Here is a 20,237-nt window from a genome sequence, read left to right on the forward strand (position 1 = left end):
TGTCAACCTACCATGTTATAATTATCCTATGTGAATAGCACCTGATAGGTACCAATAATTGGAATGTTGCCCTCTGGAATTGTAGGATACAGAAAGCTTGCTCTACCACCTCTCCCCCTTCTTATTTTCTCTCTGATAATCCTTAAGATACAACATTCCAGCTACACTACTTACTGCTCCTAGGTTACCACACTTTCAAAAACTCATGTCTTTGATTAATTGTTAATTTTGTTATTATATAGATTTTTAATTTATCCACTTAATCTATTTCAGTGAAAATTGATTGTAATATTTTGGTTCCACTAAAAAATTGACTATGTTATCTTCATGTGTATCTTGACGCAAATCTCTTTATTGTTTTCCTTTTTTTTTAATCTGTAAAATTTATAACTGTACGATGAATAATCAAGACTTGTGGTGCATAAACATAAAGAACTTTACCTGCCTTCGTTTCTCCCTTTAAATTTGCTCAAGGGGTAGTTCATCTCCTGTCCTTGGGTGAGAACATGGGCAAGTTTAATGTCTTGTCTGGCCATTGTAAGGTAATACAAAGTCCTATTGTCATTAAAATTGGAATGTCCAGTCCAATGAATTAATTAACACTTTGAACTTAAGACTTTACTAGGAAAGGATGCAAGTGGACAGGTCCCTTACCTCCTTGAGTAGTGGGTATGATGGGCTTCTTCTGTCTTACTAGCCTTTCCAGCTGCTATTTCTCACCCTAACAGGGTTGAATGGAAGTTGAGGAAGAAGAGGGAAGGGGTGCAGAACATTCTTATTTGACTCAGTACTGTCACTGTTAGAATGTGGTTTTGTACTTCTGGATCTGGCTGACGTTAAATATCACTTGAGTGGTTTCAAAGAGCTGAAATGTATTTCTTCCAGTTTTAAGATCCAGCTTCAGATCCACTTCTTTCATAATATTTCTCACGAATACTGCAGGAAACTGTCAACACAAATTCATCAGAACCTACTTTGCGCCAAGCACTGACCTAGGTTCTGGGAAACCTATGATGGAATAAAACAAACACAGTCCTTCCCCTCATGCAGCCAAATCACTTTCTCCTTTGCACTTCCATTTCTCTTTGCTTGTTCCTTGCATTTATGCTTTAAATCAAAGTTATTGTCTGTATACATCTGTCTCCCTCTAAATTATCAATTCCTTTACAAAATGATTCACATTTTATTCAATTTTATATATCCCTCTCCTCCAATGGTCATTAAATAACAATTTTTAAATGAAGTAATAAACAATGAATAAATGGATGGATGTATAGAGAGATGAATAAATAATAATAAATCCATATATTGTTTATAAAATATTGTTTATATTTCTCCTATGACATACATTGTCTGCCTAATATTATACTAATTTTACTTTTTTTAACCTAATAATAAACACTTTAATGGAGGAGACTTGTATTAGTCCTTTTTCTTTTGTTTATAACAGAATACCTTAAACTGGGTAATTACTAAAGATGCAAGGAAGCTAAGAAGTTCAAAGTCCACGAAACATCTGGCGAGGGCCTTCTGGGTGGTGACTCTCTATAGCAACTCAGGGTATCACATCAGAGAGAAAGTGGCATGAGCAATGTAAAGCTAACCTCAGTGGCTCTCCTTATAAAGCCTTCAGAACCACACCCATGATAACCCATTACTTCATGAATGGATTAATCCATTTGCAAGGTCACAGTCTTCACAATCCAATCACCTCTCAAAGGCCCCACCTTTGAGGTGCCTACTATAATGGATTTCTCACCCTCTCAACACTGTTACAGTGGGCATCAAGTTTCCAATTCATGAACTTTTGGGGGACATATTTGACCCATAATAAGACTATATTAGGGCTTTTTTAGAACACCATATAATTCCTAGTCCAATACTTTGCACACTGTAAGTACATAATCACCATTTGATGAAAAAAATGTGTAAATGAAAATTTAAGTATTTTAAACTTATGTTTTCCCTTCACATAATTTAAGTATTAATGCAAATTGTTAAGTGTAAAGATTAGGTCAAGTTTTAAATATATTCAGCCACAGCTTTTAGGAAATGATAAAATTATCTCTCACTCCGGATTGATTTCTTTGTGTAAATTAGATCCTTATTAAATATTTGCAGTCTTACACATTTATCAAAGAAAGTCATCAGTCTCATCTACTCTGTTTCTTTTAGAAGAAGGTCAATCTGTTTAATTTGCTTCTATAGCATGAAGGTGAAAATTTATTTAGTAAGCATTTAATGACTTTTCTAGGTACTATTCTTTACCTAGATTCTTTTAAGAAATGGTGCCTGTCCTTATATGAGAGAGAAACTTGAATATTCACTATTGTGTATATTGAAGGATTTGTTATATTTCTAATTAAATTACACTAAATCACATGCAAACACAATTTAATGTTCTTTTACTATTAGCATAGCACACTGTGATACTAAAGAATCTGACTTTTAAATGAAATAATAACTGGTCCAATTATTTTAGCATACTAAAAGAGAATAATAATTTTATTATTGTTTCAAATCAGCATTATTACATTTTCTTAAGATCCTGTTTATGTGTATTCCTTAAAGATGCCAATTCTAGTTTAAAAAAAAACCTTAGGATTCAACAATTTTTATCTGAACTAGGTAGTTGTATATGCCAGTTATTTTACAGGATGAAATTCTGAATTAGGAATCTGGCTCCTATATTTATGATAAAGACCCATTACATAATCTCGAGGTCAAAATATATTTAAAGTTAACCTGTTTTGAACAGTATGCAACTTGTTGGTGTATATATTTAGAATCAGGACACAAAAACAATGAAATGTTACAATTTAATCTGAACATAAAATACTATTCTGTTAAAATAAAGCGACTCTCAATTGCCTATCCCAGATTTTGGTACTTACTGATGCAAAGTATCAGGGTTAGTCTGGTTGTTTTAAGTCTTAAAATATGTAAAACTCATTACCTACCTAATGAAGTGTAAAGCCAGTGAATACACTGTTTTTAATGGCCACAGCACATCTTGCTGGCTGCCATGCGTTGATATTTATTCTACTTCTTCTAAGGACAACAGGTTATTTAGTCACACACTGCCTTTTTTTATATAATGCAAATTCACACTCCCATTTTGTCCTAAATTATAACATAACTTAACATAACTCCTGGTTTGAGTTCTCTGAACCCTTTCAATAGAAATCATGATAAAAAGAAAAGAAAAAAAATACATTTAAAAAAAGATAAAGAAAACCCTAATCCAAATTTCTCCTTACAGGATTGGGGGATGGGGAAATGGGAAATTGAGCTTTTCAAGATTAAGAGCTATCTACTTACATTTCATTTCCATTTTGCTCAAATCAGCAGAGCCTCCAAAAGTCAACTGAAGAACATTTCAAATGGCCTAGTATGTTGTATTCTGCAAGGATGAGGTATGTGAACTGGAATCGGGCCAAGGTGCTTTTAAATATGTTATGTTTGTAAGAGATTGTACTAAAAAGACTCTCAATCTCTTAAAATTGAAAACGCAATTACCATTCCAAAGTCTGGGTCTGTTTGCTCTGGGTTTCCTTTGATTTTTTTGTTTGCTTTTAAAGGAGGGCATTTTATTAATCTCCTCAGGCTAATTCTTTCTAATGGTGACTCATGGTCATGGAGATGATGATGGCGGCTTGTAGCCTACACTATGTGCCAGCTCCTCTGTGAGACAATCCATTCAATCAGTAAGTATTTATGGCATGCCTGTCATTTTCAGAACAAGATGTTAGAATTACAGGAATTCAAATATAAAGGAGTAATAGTTTAAAGCTTACAGTTCAGTCAGGGAGATGAAACATATACTACATGGAAAGTGTCCTCAGACACAACAATGCTTGGAATTCTTAACCTCTGGTATTTTGTAACTTACAGATGTGGCAACATGAGAAAGGCTCACTTCTCCCACGTCCATATCTCTGGCTGAACTAACAATTCTCCTACCGCTCCTACTGGAAGGTTTTGTGTTTTTATTGTTGTTGTTGTTGTTTTTATTTTTATTTTTTGATGTTCAGTAAATATTTTTTTATTAAATCAACTAGTAAAGATATGAATTGAATATACAGATGAAATAACATGTTTGAGATTTGTTGTTGTTTTTAGACATATGTTACCTTTCTAAAATGGTTTAAATGAGATTTTGCTTAAAGGCATAGGAATTGATTCCTCTAAAGATCTTTAAGCCCCATGAGTCAATAAATACCCAGTATATTTAAATTTAATTGAAATAAACTATTACAAGTTGATAAATAATTTATACAAATATATCAGTAGTATATATATGATTTATTTATAAATATATAATTTATAACTATACACATGCATGAATATAGAAGAATATACACACAAACATTTGCACACACACACACACACACATATATATATATATATATACACACATAACACTTCCAATAATTGACTCTCAGAATGCAGCCTCCTTTCAGCATAGGTTCAGGAAAAAAACACCCATCTAATGCATGTTTTTAGGATCAGAAGACTTGAATTAAATTCTGGCTTTACTATTTACTGTCTGTGTGACCTCGAGCAAGGTATTAATATCTTTGATCCTTGGTTTCCTTATTTATGTAATAAGGACAACATCTACCTTAGGGGCTGCTGTGAAAATCAAATCAACTTATATATGTGTAAGAGATCTTTGTCCAATTCATATAAAGCACAGCATACATCGAAAGTACTGTTATTATTTTTATGAGATATTTTAAAATTTGAATAAAATTAGATTTTATTTGCTCCATAAATAAGTGAAAAATTCTACAGCTCCAAATTGTCTCAATTGTTTCATATTCAGGAATTCCCTGTGACATGTTTTTAGTTACTGAAATACCTAGCTACTGAGGGGAAACATGGGCATTTTGGTTATCCTGCCAGATGCAAAGAAAAAAAGAATTGCATTCTATTTGTTGTTATGTGACCCAGAGTGTGTTTGGTACCCAACACTGAAAGACATATAACCTGCCATCGTAAAACTCTGAGCAATTTACAAATTCTTATAATAATCGAGAAAATTCCACATTTTACAGCCCAACATTATTCTGCCTTCCCCTTTGAGTGGTTCCTACAATGGATAAGACTAAACCAAATCCTTCATAAGGAGCAGGTAAAGTGCCATTGCTTTAAAAGGCCAACATGAGCCTATATATTCCTATGTTGTTCATATTACCTTATCATTCTGCACAACTACATTTGATGTTCACATTTTCAGGTTGACTGGGTTTTATCAATTTGTGGTATAGTTTACTGTTTAATTATAGAAAAAGGTGTTTCTCCCTCATTCTTATTCTGTGCATTGGAGACTCAATTTTATATTTTCAAACATTTTGTTGTACGGTACACAATTTTCTGATAACAATTGAATCAGGCTGGTATGTGACTCTCTGCCTTTCCTTTCCCCTGCCAGTTAGTTCAATGTTTTTCTGAAAGCCAGCTGTGGACCAGGGCAACAATTGCATGGTTCCTATATGAAAAAGAAAAATCTGACTCTAATGCTCAGGTTCATTATTTCTATCTATATCTGCCCTACAGACTTTGTAGGGGCCTCCAATGGCTTCACTCCTGCAACCCAGTGTTAAACCTAAAGATGGTAATAAACCAGACTATGCAGTAGCTGGAAAGCCTGAAAATAGAGTTATTATGCAAAAATATTTTTCCTTTATCTTACCATTAAAGAACATATCATGAAGCATTTCATTCATTCATTTATTCAGAAAATCTTGAAGGAGATCCTATTTTTTCCCAGGCCTTTAGACTGGAATTTATGAGAAGTGAAAATTTGAATGAAGACAGATTTCTTGAGCAAATCCTAAAAATTCTGTGCACAGACATAAGAATAGTTACCAATGTTCATGCACCCATTTTCTAGACATGAAAAACTTTTACCCTTACAGCAGGGCATTATTACTGTCAACCTCCTAGAAGGCCTAGTGGAGCTCTCAATAATGAGGATAGCCTATTGTTATGGACTGAATGTTGGTGCACTTTCAAATTCATATGTTGAAGTGCTAACCCCCAGTGTGCTGGCATTTGGACGTGGGGCTTTTGGGAGATAATTAGGTTTAGATGAGGTAATGAGAGTGGGACCCCTATAATGAGATTAGTGTCCTTATAAGAAATGGAAGAAGAAAGACCAGAGCTCTCTTTTTCTCTCTTCACTATATGAGGATACATATGAAGGCAGTGTCTGCTAGCCAAGAAGAAAGCTCTCATGAGGAGCTGAATCTGCCAGCATCATTATCTTGGACTTCCCAACCTGCAGAACTATGACAAATGTCTGTTGTTTAAGCCATCCAGTATATGGTATTATGTTATAACAGCCTGGGCTAAGATGCTGATATTCATGTAGCAATTAGCCATTTGAAAAGGGCTTTTCCATTGTCATTCCATTTAATGACACCAATCTGGTATGGAAGGTGGTATCAGGAACCCAATTTTGCAGATGAGAAGACAGAGAGTCAGAGAGATTAAATGATTTGTCAACAATCCCACTGTCACTAAGAAGCAGAGCCAAGACAAACCAATTCTTCTCATTTCAGATTCAGTGCTTTTTGTATTAAATTATTCCTAGAATGAAATTAAGGAAAAACATTCTTATGTGTTTTTGTCACTAACATAAAAGTAATAATCATCATTGTTGTTATCATTGTTATCATTATCCCATAACCAATTATTTGCTACCAAGGTCTTTCTGTTGGGGCTCCAAAACCCAAGTCTTTCTTCCCCAAACTCATATTCTCCTTATAGAGCCAGGCCAAGTGGACCTGAGATAATTATCAGTATGCTCAGCAGCTGCAAAAAAGGTTTTGGTGGGTTTATGTTCCTTTCAATGTGAACAGGCAGGATAAAGGGCATGCACTAGTGGTCTGTCACTTTAGTGTGGTGAGCATTATTGGCATTTTCTGGGGTGTCTGATGGAGACAGTCAAAGCAACACGAGGTTATGTTTTAGCAAACTTACAAGTAAGAGTTTGAATTTCAAGGCTAAGTCATAAAAGACACTGCCACTTCTGCCTTGGATTCATGGTTAGATTGTCCTGGTTGCCAGCCGCTAGGTCATGGGAACACTCAAGCATTTCCATGGAGAAGCCCATACAGAGAGGAACCAACTAGCCAGCACCAGCTCACAAACAATGTGAATGAGCCACATTGGGAATGGGTCCTTCAGCCCCAATCAAGCTTTCACATGGCTGTAGCCCCAGTCAACATCTGACTGTACCTTCATGAAAGATCCTGAGACAGAACCACCCAACCAAGTCATACATGAATACTGACCTATAGAACCTATGAAAGATAATAAATGATTATAGCTGCTTTAAGGCATTAAGCTTTGGGATGATTGTTTTGCAGCAATAGGTAACTATGCAAACTCTTTCCTGACTATAGTAGAATGAGCCCAGCTCTCCCCTTTGCCTGTAGAAAGACTGCAATCTGTTAATCTTTCCTACCTACTTCATAAATGCTTCCTTTAAGGCAGGTACAACAGAATAAGGACTAGTGACAAGCAATTTGTTATGTTGTCTCAAATTATGAATGAGAAAATTTTGATGAAGAAATAAATGGTAGGTCCAAAATAATAATAATCCCGACCCTTTTCTGCCACCTGAGGAGAGCTGAGGGCATCCTTTAAGAGCAGTCCATGGCATATTTCTGACCTATGGCTTAGCTTCATCCAAACTGCATGATACCACTAGAAAGTATTGCTTCAATTTATGCCCACAGGTACCAAAATATAACAGAAATTCAGGTCTGTTGTTGCAATGCCCCATTCGGACATAAGATAAAGATGCTAGCTTATGAAAATCTGGAATCTTCCTTTATGGGCACATCTCTTTCTGTTCTGTTTTTGTCTTATCGGCTAATTTTGTCTGAGTATGAAATTCTTTACAACATATTTATTTATCACCATCTTTATTTTATCATACAAAAAAGAAAAAATCATTTTAATTAATTGGTTTATTTATTTAATAGTTATATTCATTGTGTGAAATTTTTAAAGTGGATGAGTAGAACGTTTGTTAACCCAAATCCTTCTCCTTAAAAAAAAAACACAATAAAAAATAAGAAATTAGTAGAAAACACTATATTCATAATTGTAGTTACATCACTTTAAGTAAAATACATTTTTCCTATTATACACTCACTTGAAAGATGAATAATTGAATATAATAATGACAGCTAATTTGGATTTTAAATCTTACTCCAATATATTTTGATATTAACCCTCTTATAAAATTGAAAAATGAAATACACTAAAACATAATTAGATATTCATGATAAATGTTTAGTATTAACACAACTTATAGGAAAAAAACATATACACTTGTTTTTAATAGCTAAAACTTTTTATATATAAATTATAGTTACTCTGATGGAGCTCTGAAATTTATTAAGATATGAAAGATCATTTCTATTATTTAATGTATATTTCCAGGTACTCTATTAACTGGGTACTAATTAAAATTAAAGGAGTCATGAGATGTATATGTGAAGAAACACATGACATTATGAACCTCGCTGTGATGATTAATTTTATGTGTCAATTTCACTAGGCTATGGTTCCCAGTTGTTGGGTCAAGCACCTGTCTAGATGTTGCTGTGAAGGTCTTTTTTAGATGTGATTTATATTTCAATCGGTAGACTTTCAATAAAGCAGATTACCATCCATAATGTGGGTGGGCCTCACATAATTAATTGTGAAAACCTTAAGAGAAAAGATTGAAGTCCCCAGAAGAGGAAGGAATTCTGCCTCCAGACTGCCTGTGGACTCAGGACTGCAACATCAACTCTTCCCTAGCTCTCCATTCTGCCAGCCTGTTCTGCGGATTTTGGACTTGCCAGTCCCCCAACTATGTGAGCCAGTACCTTAAAATCTCCCTACATCTCTCTCTATACCTGTATCTATATAATACACACACATCTTATTGGCTCTGTTTCTCTGGAGAACCCTGACTAATACAGTCACTATTCATAGAAAATAACACTGGATAAAATATCTTTAATAATAGCATATGTAATAAAATTCTTATTTTTTTAGAAGGATTGAGCTAGAGATATTTTCTTTAACCCCTAGTATACCATCAGACCCTATTGGACCCAAATTTACTTTTTAAGTTTCTTTTTTGAGAAATTTTATTTGTAAAAACTGATATTTTATGACTTTTATTTTTCCCTAGAGATTTACCAAAGAACAAGGAGAGATTTTACTTGTTTTTTAAAATAAAATAAAGTTTATTTTATGTTTTCAATTACCATATGGGTTCATTGAACCCTTTTTTAAGTCCAAAATACATTGTACACAGTTAGTGATCTTACATTTCCTGTATTTTGAAACATCTTGCTATTTCATCATTACTCATCAATTATTCCTAAGTATGCTAAAATGATAAAGATGATAAGCAAATGTAAGAATGATGAAATTGCTTAGAAGAATGATGCAATAGTGAAATAAATCTTTATCCTTTATTTTTCTTGTCACATTCATTGCCCAAAATATTGCATCTTTTTGCAAGAAGTTATAACAGAAGATTGGAGACACTATCTTTGGAGTCTGCTTTGAGCTTTCATTTAACACAGTTGAAAATTCAGAAATTTTCATTTGTCTCCCATAATGTCAAAGACAAGAAAATTGCCAGTGGAAGGTATTTCATAATTATTAGGCACAACAGAAGATAAAAACCAGCATTCTAGACTCTAATGATGACGGTGAAATTGATCATATAGGTGAAATCTTAGACTGTGAATCTTCAGATGATGATAACCTAGATGATTTTTCTCAAACACAAGTATTGATGAGCAAAAAATATATTTCAAAGGACAGAATGGAAATATGATATTTTAATCCAGTTGGTCAATCAATAGGAAGAAACTGACCACACAATATTTGGCTACAAGAACTTTAACCACCCTATTTTGCTAAAGAATGTGGGACACTACATCATTTATGATGTTTGTGCACCAAAGCTCATTTGTTACAAAGAAGTTTGTTGTATTGAAATTCCTATTAAAATTTCTAAAAAAAGTTGTTTTTCACTATTTATTCTTACTCCTGTAAGGAATTTGTAAAATAACTTAGTCACATAAAAAATAAAAAGTAAAAGGGTTCATTAAACCTAGATGTTAAATGGCAATGGCTATTTATCTTGGTACATTGAGGGTCGCATCAGAAAGCTGATCTATACAAACACAGTAATCTTTAACCCTCAGCTAAAGAGTTTCTACATTTCCTCATTTTATTCAAAGTATCACTAAGTACCAGAAAGAAACATGTTATTTGAATGGTTGTACAGCAGAAGATACCGAAATCAAACCATAGTGCAACTCATAAATTCATTCTTCAGTGTGTGTGTTTAAATGTACATATAGTGCAAGTTCGTGCTGGGAGAGGTAGTGCTACCTCTCCTTCTTACACTCCTTAAATGTAAACCAACTTCTAGACTCTTTCTTAGGTCCACTTTTCTTTTCACCTGGCACCCACTCTCTGTGCAAGCTCATCCACTCCAGGTAACTTCCATATCAGTGTTCAGAAGAACTTTGCTCCTGAAATCTCTACTTGTGTTTTCAATCATTTCTTTAACATCACCTCATAGTTATCTAGCTGCATCTTAAGCAAATTATTTTGTCTCCCATAGTCAACTCCTTGTCCTGAGTTCGTCTCTGGTTATAACATTATCATCTTCCAAAGCACTTGATCTTAAACTCTGAGAGGCAGGCCCTCTCTTAAATCTTTAGTTCTACACATCCAATCAATATCAAAATCCTGTTAATTCTAGCTCCATCGTATATCTCAGTTTCTTTTCTTTTCTTTTGTTTTTTTGTCTTTTTGTGACCGGTAAGGGGATCGCAACCCTTGGTGTGGTGTCGCCCGCACCGCGCTCAGCCAGTGGGCCATTCCTACATAGGATCCGAACCCACAGCGGGAGCGCCACTGCACTCCCAAGCGCTGCACTCGCCCAAGTGCGCCACGGGCCGGCCCTGTATATCTCAGTTTCAGTTTTTTCTTTTTATTCCACTGCTACTGTGCCAGCTTGGGCTCTCCTGCCTCCTGACTGGTCTCACTGACTCCATTTACTCCCTCATCCTCCACAATACATGCACACTCTCACCCCCCAAAATTCATCTGTCACACGATTGTTAGTGTAGTTCTAATTATATATTCTCCTGTCATCTCTTCCTGAAATATCGTTCTCTCTCCAGCCTCCATTTGATTTTCAATGTGCTATTCATGACCTGATCAAATTTAACTTTTACCTAGAAGTATTCTAGAACCCTGTAATTCAGAGCCAATCTCCCCTCCTCTTGCTCTCTCTCAATATTTTGTAATACTACTCTACTGAAGTACTTTTCCTAGACTGCTTTGCCCGAGCATACTTGTCCAAATACCCACATTTGATTATGAGCACTTTTAAGACAGAGGCTGAATCTTATTCCTTTCTGTATCCTCTTCATCACCTCTGATATGAACTAGCACTAAGTAAGCATTCAAATGTTTGTTGAACTGAATTGAACTCTTTGGTTGCCCGTGGCATCCTAGTGGATGTAAATTTTGAGAGCTGCTTGTAGCTATAACAGGTTGACAGCAGGTGCTAGATGTCAAAAGAAGGAAATTTATATGGTTGACTTCACTTCTAAAATAAGCAACTCTCTAATAGACAATACCTGAGAGGAAGATATTGGCTGGCATTTCATTAGCAATAGAGATTTCATAAAAATGTGGAGAACAACAGGGTCTTTTTATTTCACCATGAAGTATTTCATACATTTGGTTGTAGCAATGAATGATGGGTTGACAAAGCTGCTGTAAAACTGTCAGTTAATTCAAAAATCCTGTAAGAGTATTTTTATTCTTATACAGCAGAACATTCTCCTTTCTACGGCCCTGTGTACCAGCTCTTTAAGCAACACAATGAGAATGCATTTTCTTAAAATTTATAAGATGTCACCAAATTCCTCAAAGAATTCTGGACTGGTTTGAAAAAGTAATTTCAAAAGTAACAACTCTCTCTTAAGAGTTGGCTTTCTGTTTCAGAAGTCCTTCCTCTGGTTTAGCTGATAAGAGGCCATATGATAAACCCTCCATATTCTTTCATTTCCAGTTCTTCTGTTCCAAATTCATCTCACCATGACAATATATACCATCTAGGATGTGCCACATCTTTACTTTAGAAACATCATGTAATTTTACCTTCATAATCACCTTATCAGCTTATGCATTATTAGGCTGAACCATGGATTAGAGAAGAAAATCCACTTGGCCAATGTTGCACAGCTAGTAAATCACTGGGGTCCACTAATCTGTACACCTCTAACACATCTAAGAGACAGTCTCATAACTAGACACCCAAATACACAGAAGACAAAAATATAAATAGGAGTAGCAAACAATTATACTCAGATTATAATAACCTAAGGTTAGTCGTAATATTTCATGTTCTCAAATAAATATTCCTTCTTATTTTTTCACTAGCCTTTTCCATTTGCGGTGTCTCGGGCTTTAATATTATAGATGCAGGTTTGAATTCAAGTCCCTCACTTGACATCTTCCTAAGACCCTACACAAGTTACTTAAGTTCTCTGAGCCTCAGCTTTCTGTCTCTAAAATGCAAATAGTAATATCTACCTTCTAAGTTTATAGTGAATATTGAAAATGAAATAACTTACATGAATTTCTTGCTTTGCAATATCACTCACATAAAGGCTTTTCCAAATATTTGTTTAATTCTATTTATATATCTTACTCCATTTCCTTCCAAAGCAACCTTCTCCTTTTTGAATCTCTTTTTTTGTTCGTATGCAGCAAAATAATTAAATAGCTACCAAAAAGCTTATTAAATGCTTTCTCACTAAATAAATAAACCACCCAAATAGATTATAACTTAAACAACATTGAGCTTTTACTATGGCTCTGATCTAAGTGCTCTATATGTATTATGTCATCTAAATTCTCCGAACTCTTGAGGTAGATATAAGTACAGTCATGACCACATAATGACGTTTCAGTCAATGATGGACCATATATATATGACACTGGTCTTATAAGATCATAACGGAGCTGAAAATTTTCTATCACCTGTTGACATCATAGACATTATTTAAAAAAATAATAAATTTAGTGTAGCCTAAGTGCATGGTGTTTATAAAGTCTACAGAAGTGCACACTAATGTCCAAGGCCTTCACACTCACTCACCACTCACTGACTCACCCAGAGCAACTTCCAGTCCTGCAAGCTCCATGCATGGTAAGTGCCCCATACAGGTGTGCCATTTTTATCTTTTATACCATACTTTTACAGTACCTTTTCTACGTTTAGAAAAGTTTAGATACACAAATGCTTATTGTTGTGTTATAACTGCCTACAGTATTCAGTACAGTAACATGCTGCACAGGTCTGTAGCCTAGGAGCAACAGGCTATATCTTATAGCCTAGGTGTGGAGTAGGCTATACCAACTAGGTTTGTGTAAGTGCACTACATGCTTTTCGCACAAGGATGAAATCACCTAATGATGCATTTCTCAGAACATATCCCCGTTGTTAAGTAATGCATGATTGTAATCCTAGCTTATAGAGAAGGAAACTGAGATCAGATAGTTTACTGAGGTTAGTCATTTGTTCGAAGTCACAAAGCTGATAAGTGGTCAGCCCAGGCAGTCTGACCTCAAAATGTATACGTGCTATTGCTATACATCCTCAAAATGCTAGTGGTGGGGGTTATGAAGGGAGAAGCTACAGAAGAAGCAAGGCCCTCAAATACAAATGTTAGAGAAGCCACATTTCACCAATATTTGTGAAATAAACAGAGCAGTAAAAGAGAGCAGTTCTTTCTTTTCATACCCTCTTAACTACTATGCAAGGTATTATGTATTATGCTTTGCAGTACTATGGGACATGAACAAGTGTTTTTCATAATTCAGACCCCTCCAAGGAAGCAAATCTGTTTTTGATCCCCCAACCCAGCCCTTTTGCAGAAGAAAATGCCTAGGAATGGTTGACAAATTCAGCAATGAAAGAATTAAAGAAAAAAAAAAAAAAACTATGCTATCTACCCTAAATGAATAATTGTGCAGTACTTGCACATATTGAATCAACACACTGTGCCCCACAAATATGTATGAGTAAATGTTAAAATAAAAAAAAGATTAAAAGTGGGCAATTTGAACATCAGAAACAGCAAGGAGAAATTTGCATTGGATCTTGCTTAGAATGAAATTTATTCTCTTACTGAGAGTATTACAACATGATTTTGATCAATATAACTACCTGAAAACAATGGATATCATGGAAGTAGTTTTATACAATGAAACATGTTGATAACTTGCAAACCCAATTATTTGAGGTTTAGCATGGATATTACTAGTAGAGAGCAATTGCTTTCTCCTGGATTTTTCTCTTGATGGAATGCAAAACTGTGTATAGATTTCCTCAACTGTTCAAAGTTATAAACTGGGATTTACCAAAGAGGGGAATATGTTTCAATATGGTATTATACACATATTAATTTTTTTATTTAGCTGATTCCATTTTTAAGTATTTCTAGATGTTTCAGGGCAATAAAAAAGGAAAACCAAATAGTCAAATCAGAAAAAACAATTTTACAAGAAAGTATTGTATTTCTGCTCTTTCCCTGAAAACAAAATCTATCCTAAGAAAAATTCTATTTTGAACACCATCGAAACTTTATGAGTATTGAATTTCCATGCCATTTCATAGATTTCAAATGGAGAGATAAACTGAAGCATAGCAGGGCTGTAAATGACATTGTTTAGATAAACGTGTCTTGTCAGAATTATCTTGGTACCAGAATTAGAGGCTCCAGGCATATTTGGAACTAAGATTCCAGTTTAGGATCTTAATAAACAACATGACATGTCTCAACAGACACTCGATTCTGAGAAAATGCTTTTTTGAACCATATGGATTAGAATCTTTCCATTATGCTGCAAATATTTATAAAGGCATTCATTCCTACAAGACAAAAGCTTAGAAAGGCAGAACTATTCAAATCACTGGATATTAGCAGAGAGATACAAACTTGCCCTCCAGTCACTCAATTTTAATTTACGTCATGAGAAAAGTTAATGCAATATCAAAAAAAGATTGCAAGGGATAATGAAAAATGTTTAGACAATGTTGAACAGATACTGTAAAATACATTAGTGTTATTTTCCCCTTAGGGAAAAAAGAGAAGTTATTTTTCATTAATAAAATAACAAATGACTTTCCACATAGCACGTTCAGATTTGCATAAATATCTTTGCCAAATTTCCATATTTCTCATGCAAAAAACAGATGACTTACTTGTGCAATGGGAATTCAGTCTCATACTGAGTAAACTACTCAGTAAGATTCATTGTTTGGGCCAGTGTGTTGCAACCTGGTGGAGAACCCTCATGATTCCAGTTTGGAATCTGCTACATCAATTGAATGGCTCTCTATGTTGGTCACTGCCAAGCAATTTTTCTTTTGCCTTGCTGAATATAGAAATGGCATTGTATAATTTACACAGACTTATAGAACTTAAGTGCATTCTTCCTTGTCCAAATTAGGTATGAAAGAGATTAACTAGTTTCTTACCGAATCTGTTTCTCTCCTTTCTGGGCTCAACATTGGACAATATTTTCCAGCTTCCCTTGCAGTTTGGTGTGGCTGGCCATGTGACAAGTTCCAGCCAACAGACTATGAACAAAATTAATGTCCACCACTTCCAGGCTTGGCTCATGACATATTCCCATGAGCAACACTTGTTTGTCATCTGCCCATAAAATGAATAGGACGCTGATGCTCTGTACACAAAAGACTGAGGGAGCTTGGACTCCTGAATGACTTCATAGAGGGCTGCTTATTTTTGACTGTACTAGAATAAAAAGTAAGCTCCTACTGTAGTAAGCCACCCAGATTTGGGAGCTTACCTGTTACAGCGCCTACTGTTACCTAACTACACATTAGCATATATCCAAATTCACCGTTCAAGCAACAATAAAGAGTTAAATTTTCAAAAGTGAGAAAAGCTTATTTTAATTAACAATCAGTGTAACTGAAAAAGGAAATGTCTTTAGGAAGTAAATCAAAACATACATAATTGCAGACCAAAAAAATATTTAGTCCTAGTGATTAAGGTCATTAACAAAAACAACAAAACAAGATGGGAAGTAGTAAACATATTAGAAGGAACACAGACTAAAGAGACATTTGCAAATTCCAAGCTCTCTTCTTTGCTTGTTTTGTAAGCTTGAGAAATTTGATTAACTGTTATGGAAACCTGTTTCCTCAACTATAAAATAGGGATTATGAAATACAGCACACAGGATTCTGTAAAGATTTTACACACACACACACACACACACACACACACACATACACACACACCCCTACCTGATACTTAGAAAGTATGCAATCAATAGCAGCTATTATCACGAAATACTTACCTAATATGCACAAGTGTGACCAATAATATTTTTAAAATATTAACCTTTTATTGTGATTACTCTTTCCCCTCTCCCAACATATTGGCAGCTATGCATTCTGCTTCCATTACCTTAGGGAAGGATTAACACAGCAGAATGCAAATTATAAGGATATAGATTCATGGTTTTTGAGTTTCAAAAGCCTAGGCCTGGCATAAGACAAAATATTTGGAAGAAACAAAAAGACGATTAAAGGAAGTTTTTGCCCATTCCTGCACTATGAAAGATTCTTCTGGTTGTGGGAAGGGAAATGAGGAGGCACTGCAGGGGACGAGAGAAAACAATATAAATGTGTGTCCGTGGAGGGAAGATAGGTGGAGAAAAGGGAGGAAACCTAGGGAGAGTCCAGAGAATTTGATAGAAGAGGTGATCTGGGCCTCATTCCTGAGGGGAGCCTCTGCGGAAAACTGGATGGAGAGTAGTTTCCCCGCCTTCTTCCTCTATGCCTCTCCCGACCACATGCACACCCACTGACACCACACACAGGCATTCTGCATCATTCTGTGCAAAGGAAAAAAGAGCACGCACAATGTCTAGGCAGATGGGCCTTACACAGCCTCGCAAAGTTCCCACCCACTCCAGTATGGCATAAGGAGTGGTACAATGATTTCTCATATTATACAATGGGGGTATCAAAGTAGCAGAGAGTCGTCCAGATCCGCAAGTACCACTGCACATGGGACTAAAAGATGGCTCAGGAAGTCACCACTTGCTTGGACCAACAACTGATGATCTGAGAGACTGGCCTCTCCATGGATGCCAACCCAGATAGATGACAACTAAGGAGCAAATGTTCTGCCACACGATGCTCACCACACCCACCACTCTATGTCTTGCAATTATATAAGCCCTAAATTGATGAAAATTGTATTTCCTCTATTCAGCTGAATTGCATTCGGTTATTGAAAGAAAACATTAGGACTGTAAATCTTATTCAGTACAATAGTTATCATTTACAATTCTTTCACACTGTTTTTATAAATGTGACGGGTATATGAACTTAAGTTGTTATTGAAACTTTTCATGCATCTTGCTTTGAGTTTCCTATGCCTGCTGAAAGACTTACTTTGATCAGTAATGATCGTTCTAGCTTCTTGATTGCTGGTCTTGTTTTTCAGATTCTGGGCAGCAGTAATGAGTTCTTCCAACTGGGGATGCCTCTGTTCCAAATCCTGCAGTGTGGCCTGAAAGAACAAATACCACTTAATATTGGGTTTTCCAGCATTGTGCATTCTTTTTACATAATACAAAGTAAAGTCCAGTTTTCAAACCAGCCGAAACACTTTTAGAAATAAAAAATATGTTACTAGATATAAATCTGTACTGTGTAAGGGTTTATAGAAAACAATTTAGCAAGAAATGGGTTTCATTTTTAGACATGAAAATACTTCAAATGAAAATCTTGATTATAGATTTGCTTCACTATTGAAGAGCTTAGATAGAGTCATTTCAGAATATCTGGGTTTACTTAAACCATCATATGAGTACCATGAGTAAGAAAAGCAATTCTGAATTATGACAATGTATTTAAGAGAAGGATAGCTATTTACACGTGTAATCTCATTCTGTGTGGTGTTAAAACTAAAATGTATATTTATTTCAGAAACAGAAAAAAGCACAAAAGTGATTTAAGAAATATTACTTATTTAACTTCTGTCTACCTGAGATTCCTCACCTATAAAACGACAAGGTGAAGTAAATGAGATAAATCAGTCTTTCCCCAAAGTCTCCTGACCACAAAAATCATCAAATTCTTTTGCCCCATCCCAGAACTAATGAATTAGTAGGGGAAAGGGCTGAGAATATGCATTTTAAACAAATCCCTTACTTTTATGATTAGGCAAGCTTGGAAAGCACCCTACTACTTGCTATTATTCTTCTGTATTATAAATGATTTTGATTAAATACTGCATTAGATAAAAATACCAAATAGAAGAAAGCCAGTGAATTTTTTTTTTATTTATAGGCAGCAATGTTAATCATTAAGAAATTCCTCCCTCCCTCAAGCATCCATTTATTGTCTTTTATCACTGTCTCTCTACACTAAAGGGTCAAAATCCCAGAGATATTTACAAAGAAATTTTTGAAAAATAAAATCTGCCTTGTTCTGGTTCTAAAACCAAATAAATTTTATTTTAATTGGGGAAAGTAAAATTAATATTTACATTAGTTTATAACTACTATGTGACGGATGTTTTAATACTTTCTCATTTTTATTCTCATAATAACTACACTAATAACCAAGCCAGAAGTCTGCATGATTTTAAATATGACGCTCTTTCTACTACCACATGAGGCTGATGAAAGTGAAGAGATGAAATGTGGTAGACAGTAATGTTTATGAAACTTATCTATTTTGCCCTTTGGCTCTTGCTGATTTTCTAAGGAGTTTTGGTTTTGGACAGGCAACATTTCGGTCATTCTGTAGTGTTTCCTTTGTGCAGAAGTATGAAGATAGGCTTTGTGATTTAAGCTCAATTGCTTTTAGTAATACTAAAATAATGGGAAAAACTTCTCCAAACATTGTACATCAATCTTGAGCATTTCCCCCTCTCTGTATTGAAAAATTGGAGGGCTAACTTTTAACAAATTTTCCACAATTTTAAGCTATGATTGCTCAGAAGAAAAATCCAATTTTCAGGTTTCTAACTTTTATGGTGCCTTTACACAAAAGGGTGTTTGAAATATGGAACAAATTGCCAAAGACAGCTATTGAAGTGAGTGGCATAAGTGAGTTGGAGAGTGCTGAACAAATTTTAAAGTAGGAACTATATAGTGGCAGACAGACTTTTACAAAATAAGATGTTTTCCAGGATTAGAATGTTAAATTCTGGTCATCTTTGACACAGCAAGCTGAAATGCTGCTTTGGAACTGCCTGCTCTTAAATGCTTAAATATGTATATTCAGTAGACATTTTTAAAAATAGACTTACTCAGAAACCTCAGAAAAAGTCAAATTTCCACCTCAAATTTAGCAAAGAACTTTAAATACCCAGAGCTCGCAAAGTACATAAATTCATTCATTAATTTACATCATTTATTTATTTTAATAAATATTTTTCAAATGCTAGGTACTGTTCTAGGTGCTATAGGTTTAGCAGCGAACAAATGTATTAGGTATGATGTATAATTTAAGCAAAAAACTGTTTTTTGATACTTGGACATTTTTTATATAACAAAGATTATCTTTATTAGGTTATTTTTATTTGACTTAATATTAATTCACCTTCAAACAGTCAGACTATTCTTTGCTTCTCAATTTTAGATACATCAGTCAATGTTTGCTATACTTTTCCCCTTTCTTTTAGGATTTCAAAGTTCATTTAAGAAGTATGCTGTAAAAGTAACTTGGTCAACTTTAATCTTAAACTTACCAGGCTCTAAATTAAACCTGACCACAATGAATAGCTTTTACTGCTGAAATTAGCAAGCATGTCAATTTAGACTTAAAACAAGCCATTTTCTTCTCTAATGAACAAAATAGGTCTCAGGGTACTGTGAAACCTGTTCTCTAGTTGGGTGATTCTCTAATTCTGCTGAGACACAAGCTTTGTAAGCACCTGAGAAGACTATTAATGACATTCTTTGAAGCAGCCTCCTTAAAAATCTAAGGAGATTCACAACTGCAATATAACCATCCATCTGTAAAGTATTCCAAAACAAAATTGCAACTCTTTATCCCACTTTTTGATCAACACATACAAACATACATTTCAAAAAAGGAACTGTAAAATAATAATGTATAT

The 20,237-nt window shown here is 34.8% G+C and overlaps 1 protein-coding gene across 2 annotated transcripts in view; it reads right to left on the reverse strand.

Moving 5' to 3' along the window:
* Window positions 1–20,237, reverse strand: part of DMD (dystrophin) — a 2,107,999-nt gene that overhangs the window by 580,446 nt on the left and 1,507,316 nt on the right. For both annotated transcript variants that reach the window (XM_063083086.1, XM_063083084.1), the window contains exon 52: window positions 17,558–17,675. In XM_063083086.1, the coding sequence (XP_062939156.1) occupies window positions 17,558–17,675 (118 nt within the window). The remainder of the gene's footprint in view (window positions 1–17,557; window positions 17,676–20,237) is intronic.

The sequence above is a fragment of the Cynocephalus volans genome, chromosome X, assembly GCF_027409185.1.
Source record: "Cynocephalus volans isolate mCynVol1 chromosome X, mCynVol1.pri, whole genome shotgun sequence".
NCBI lineage: Eukaryota > Metazoa > Chordata > Mammalia > Dermoptera > Cynocephalidae > Cynocephalus > Cynocephalus volans.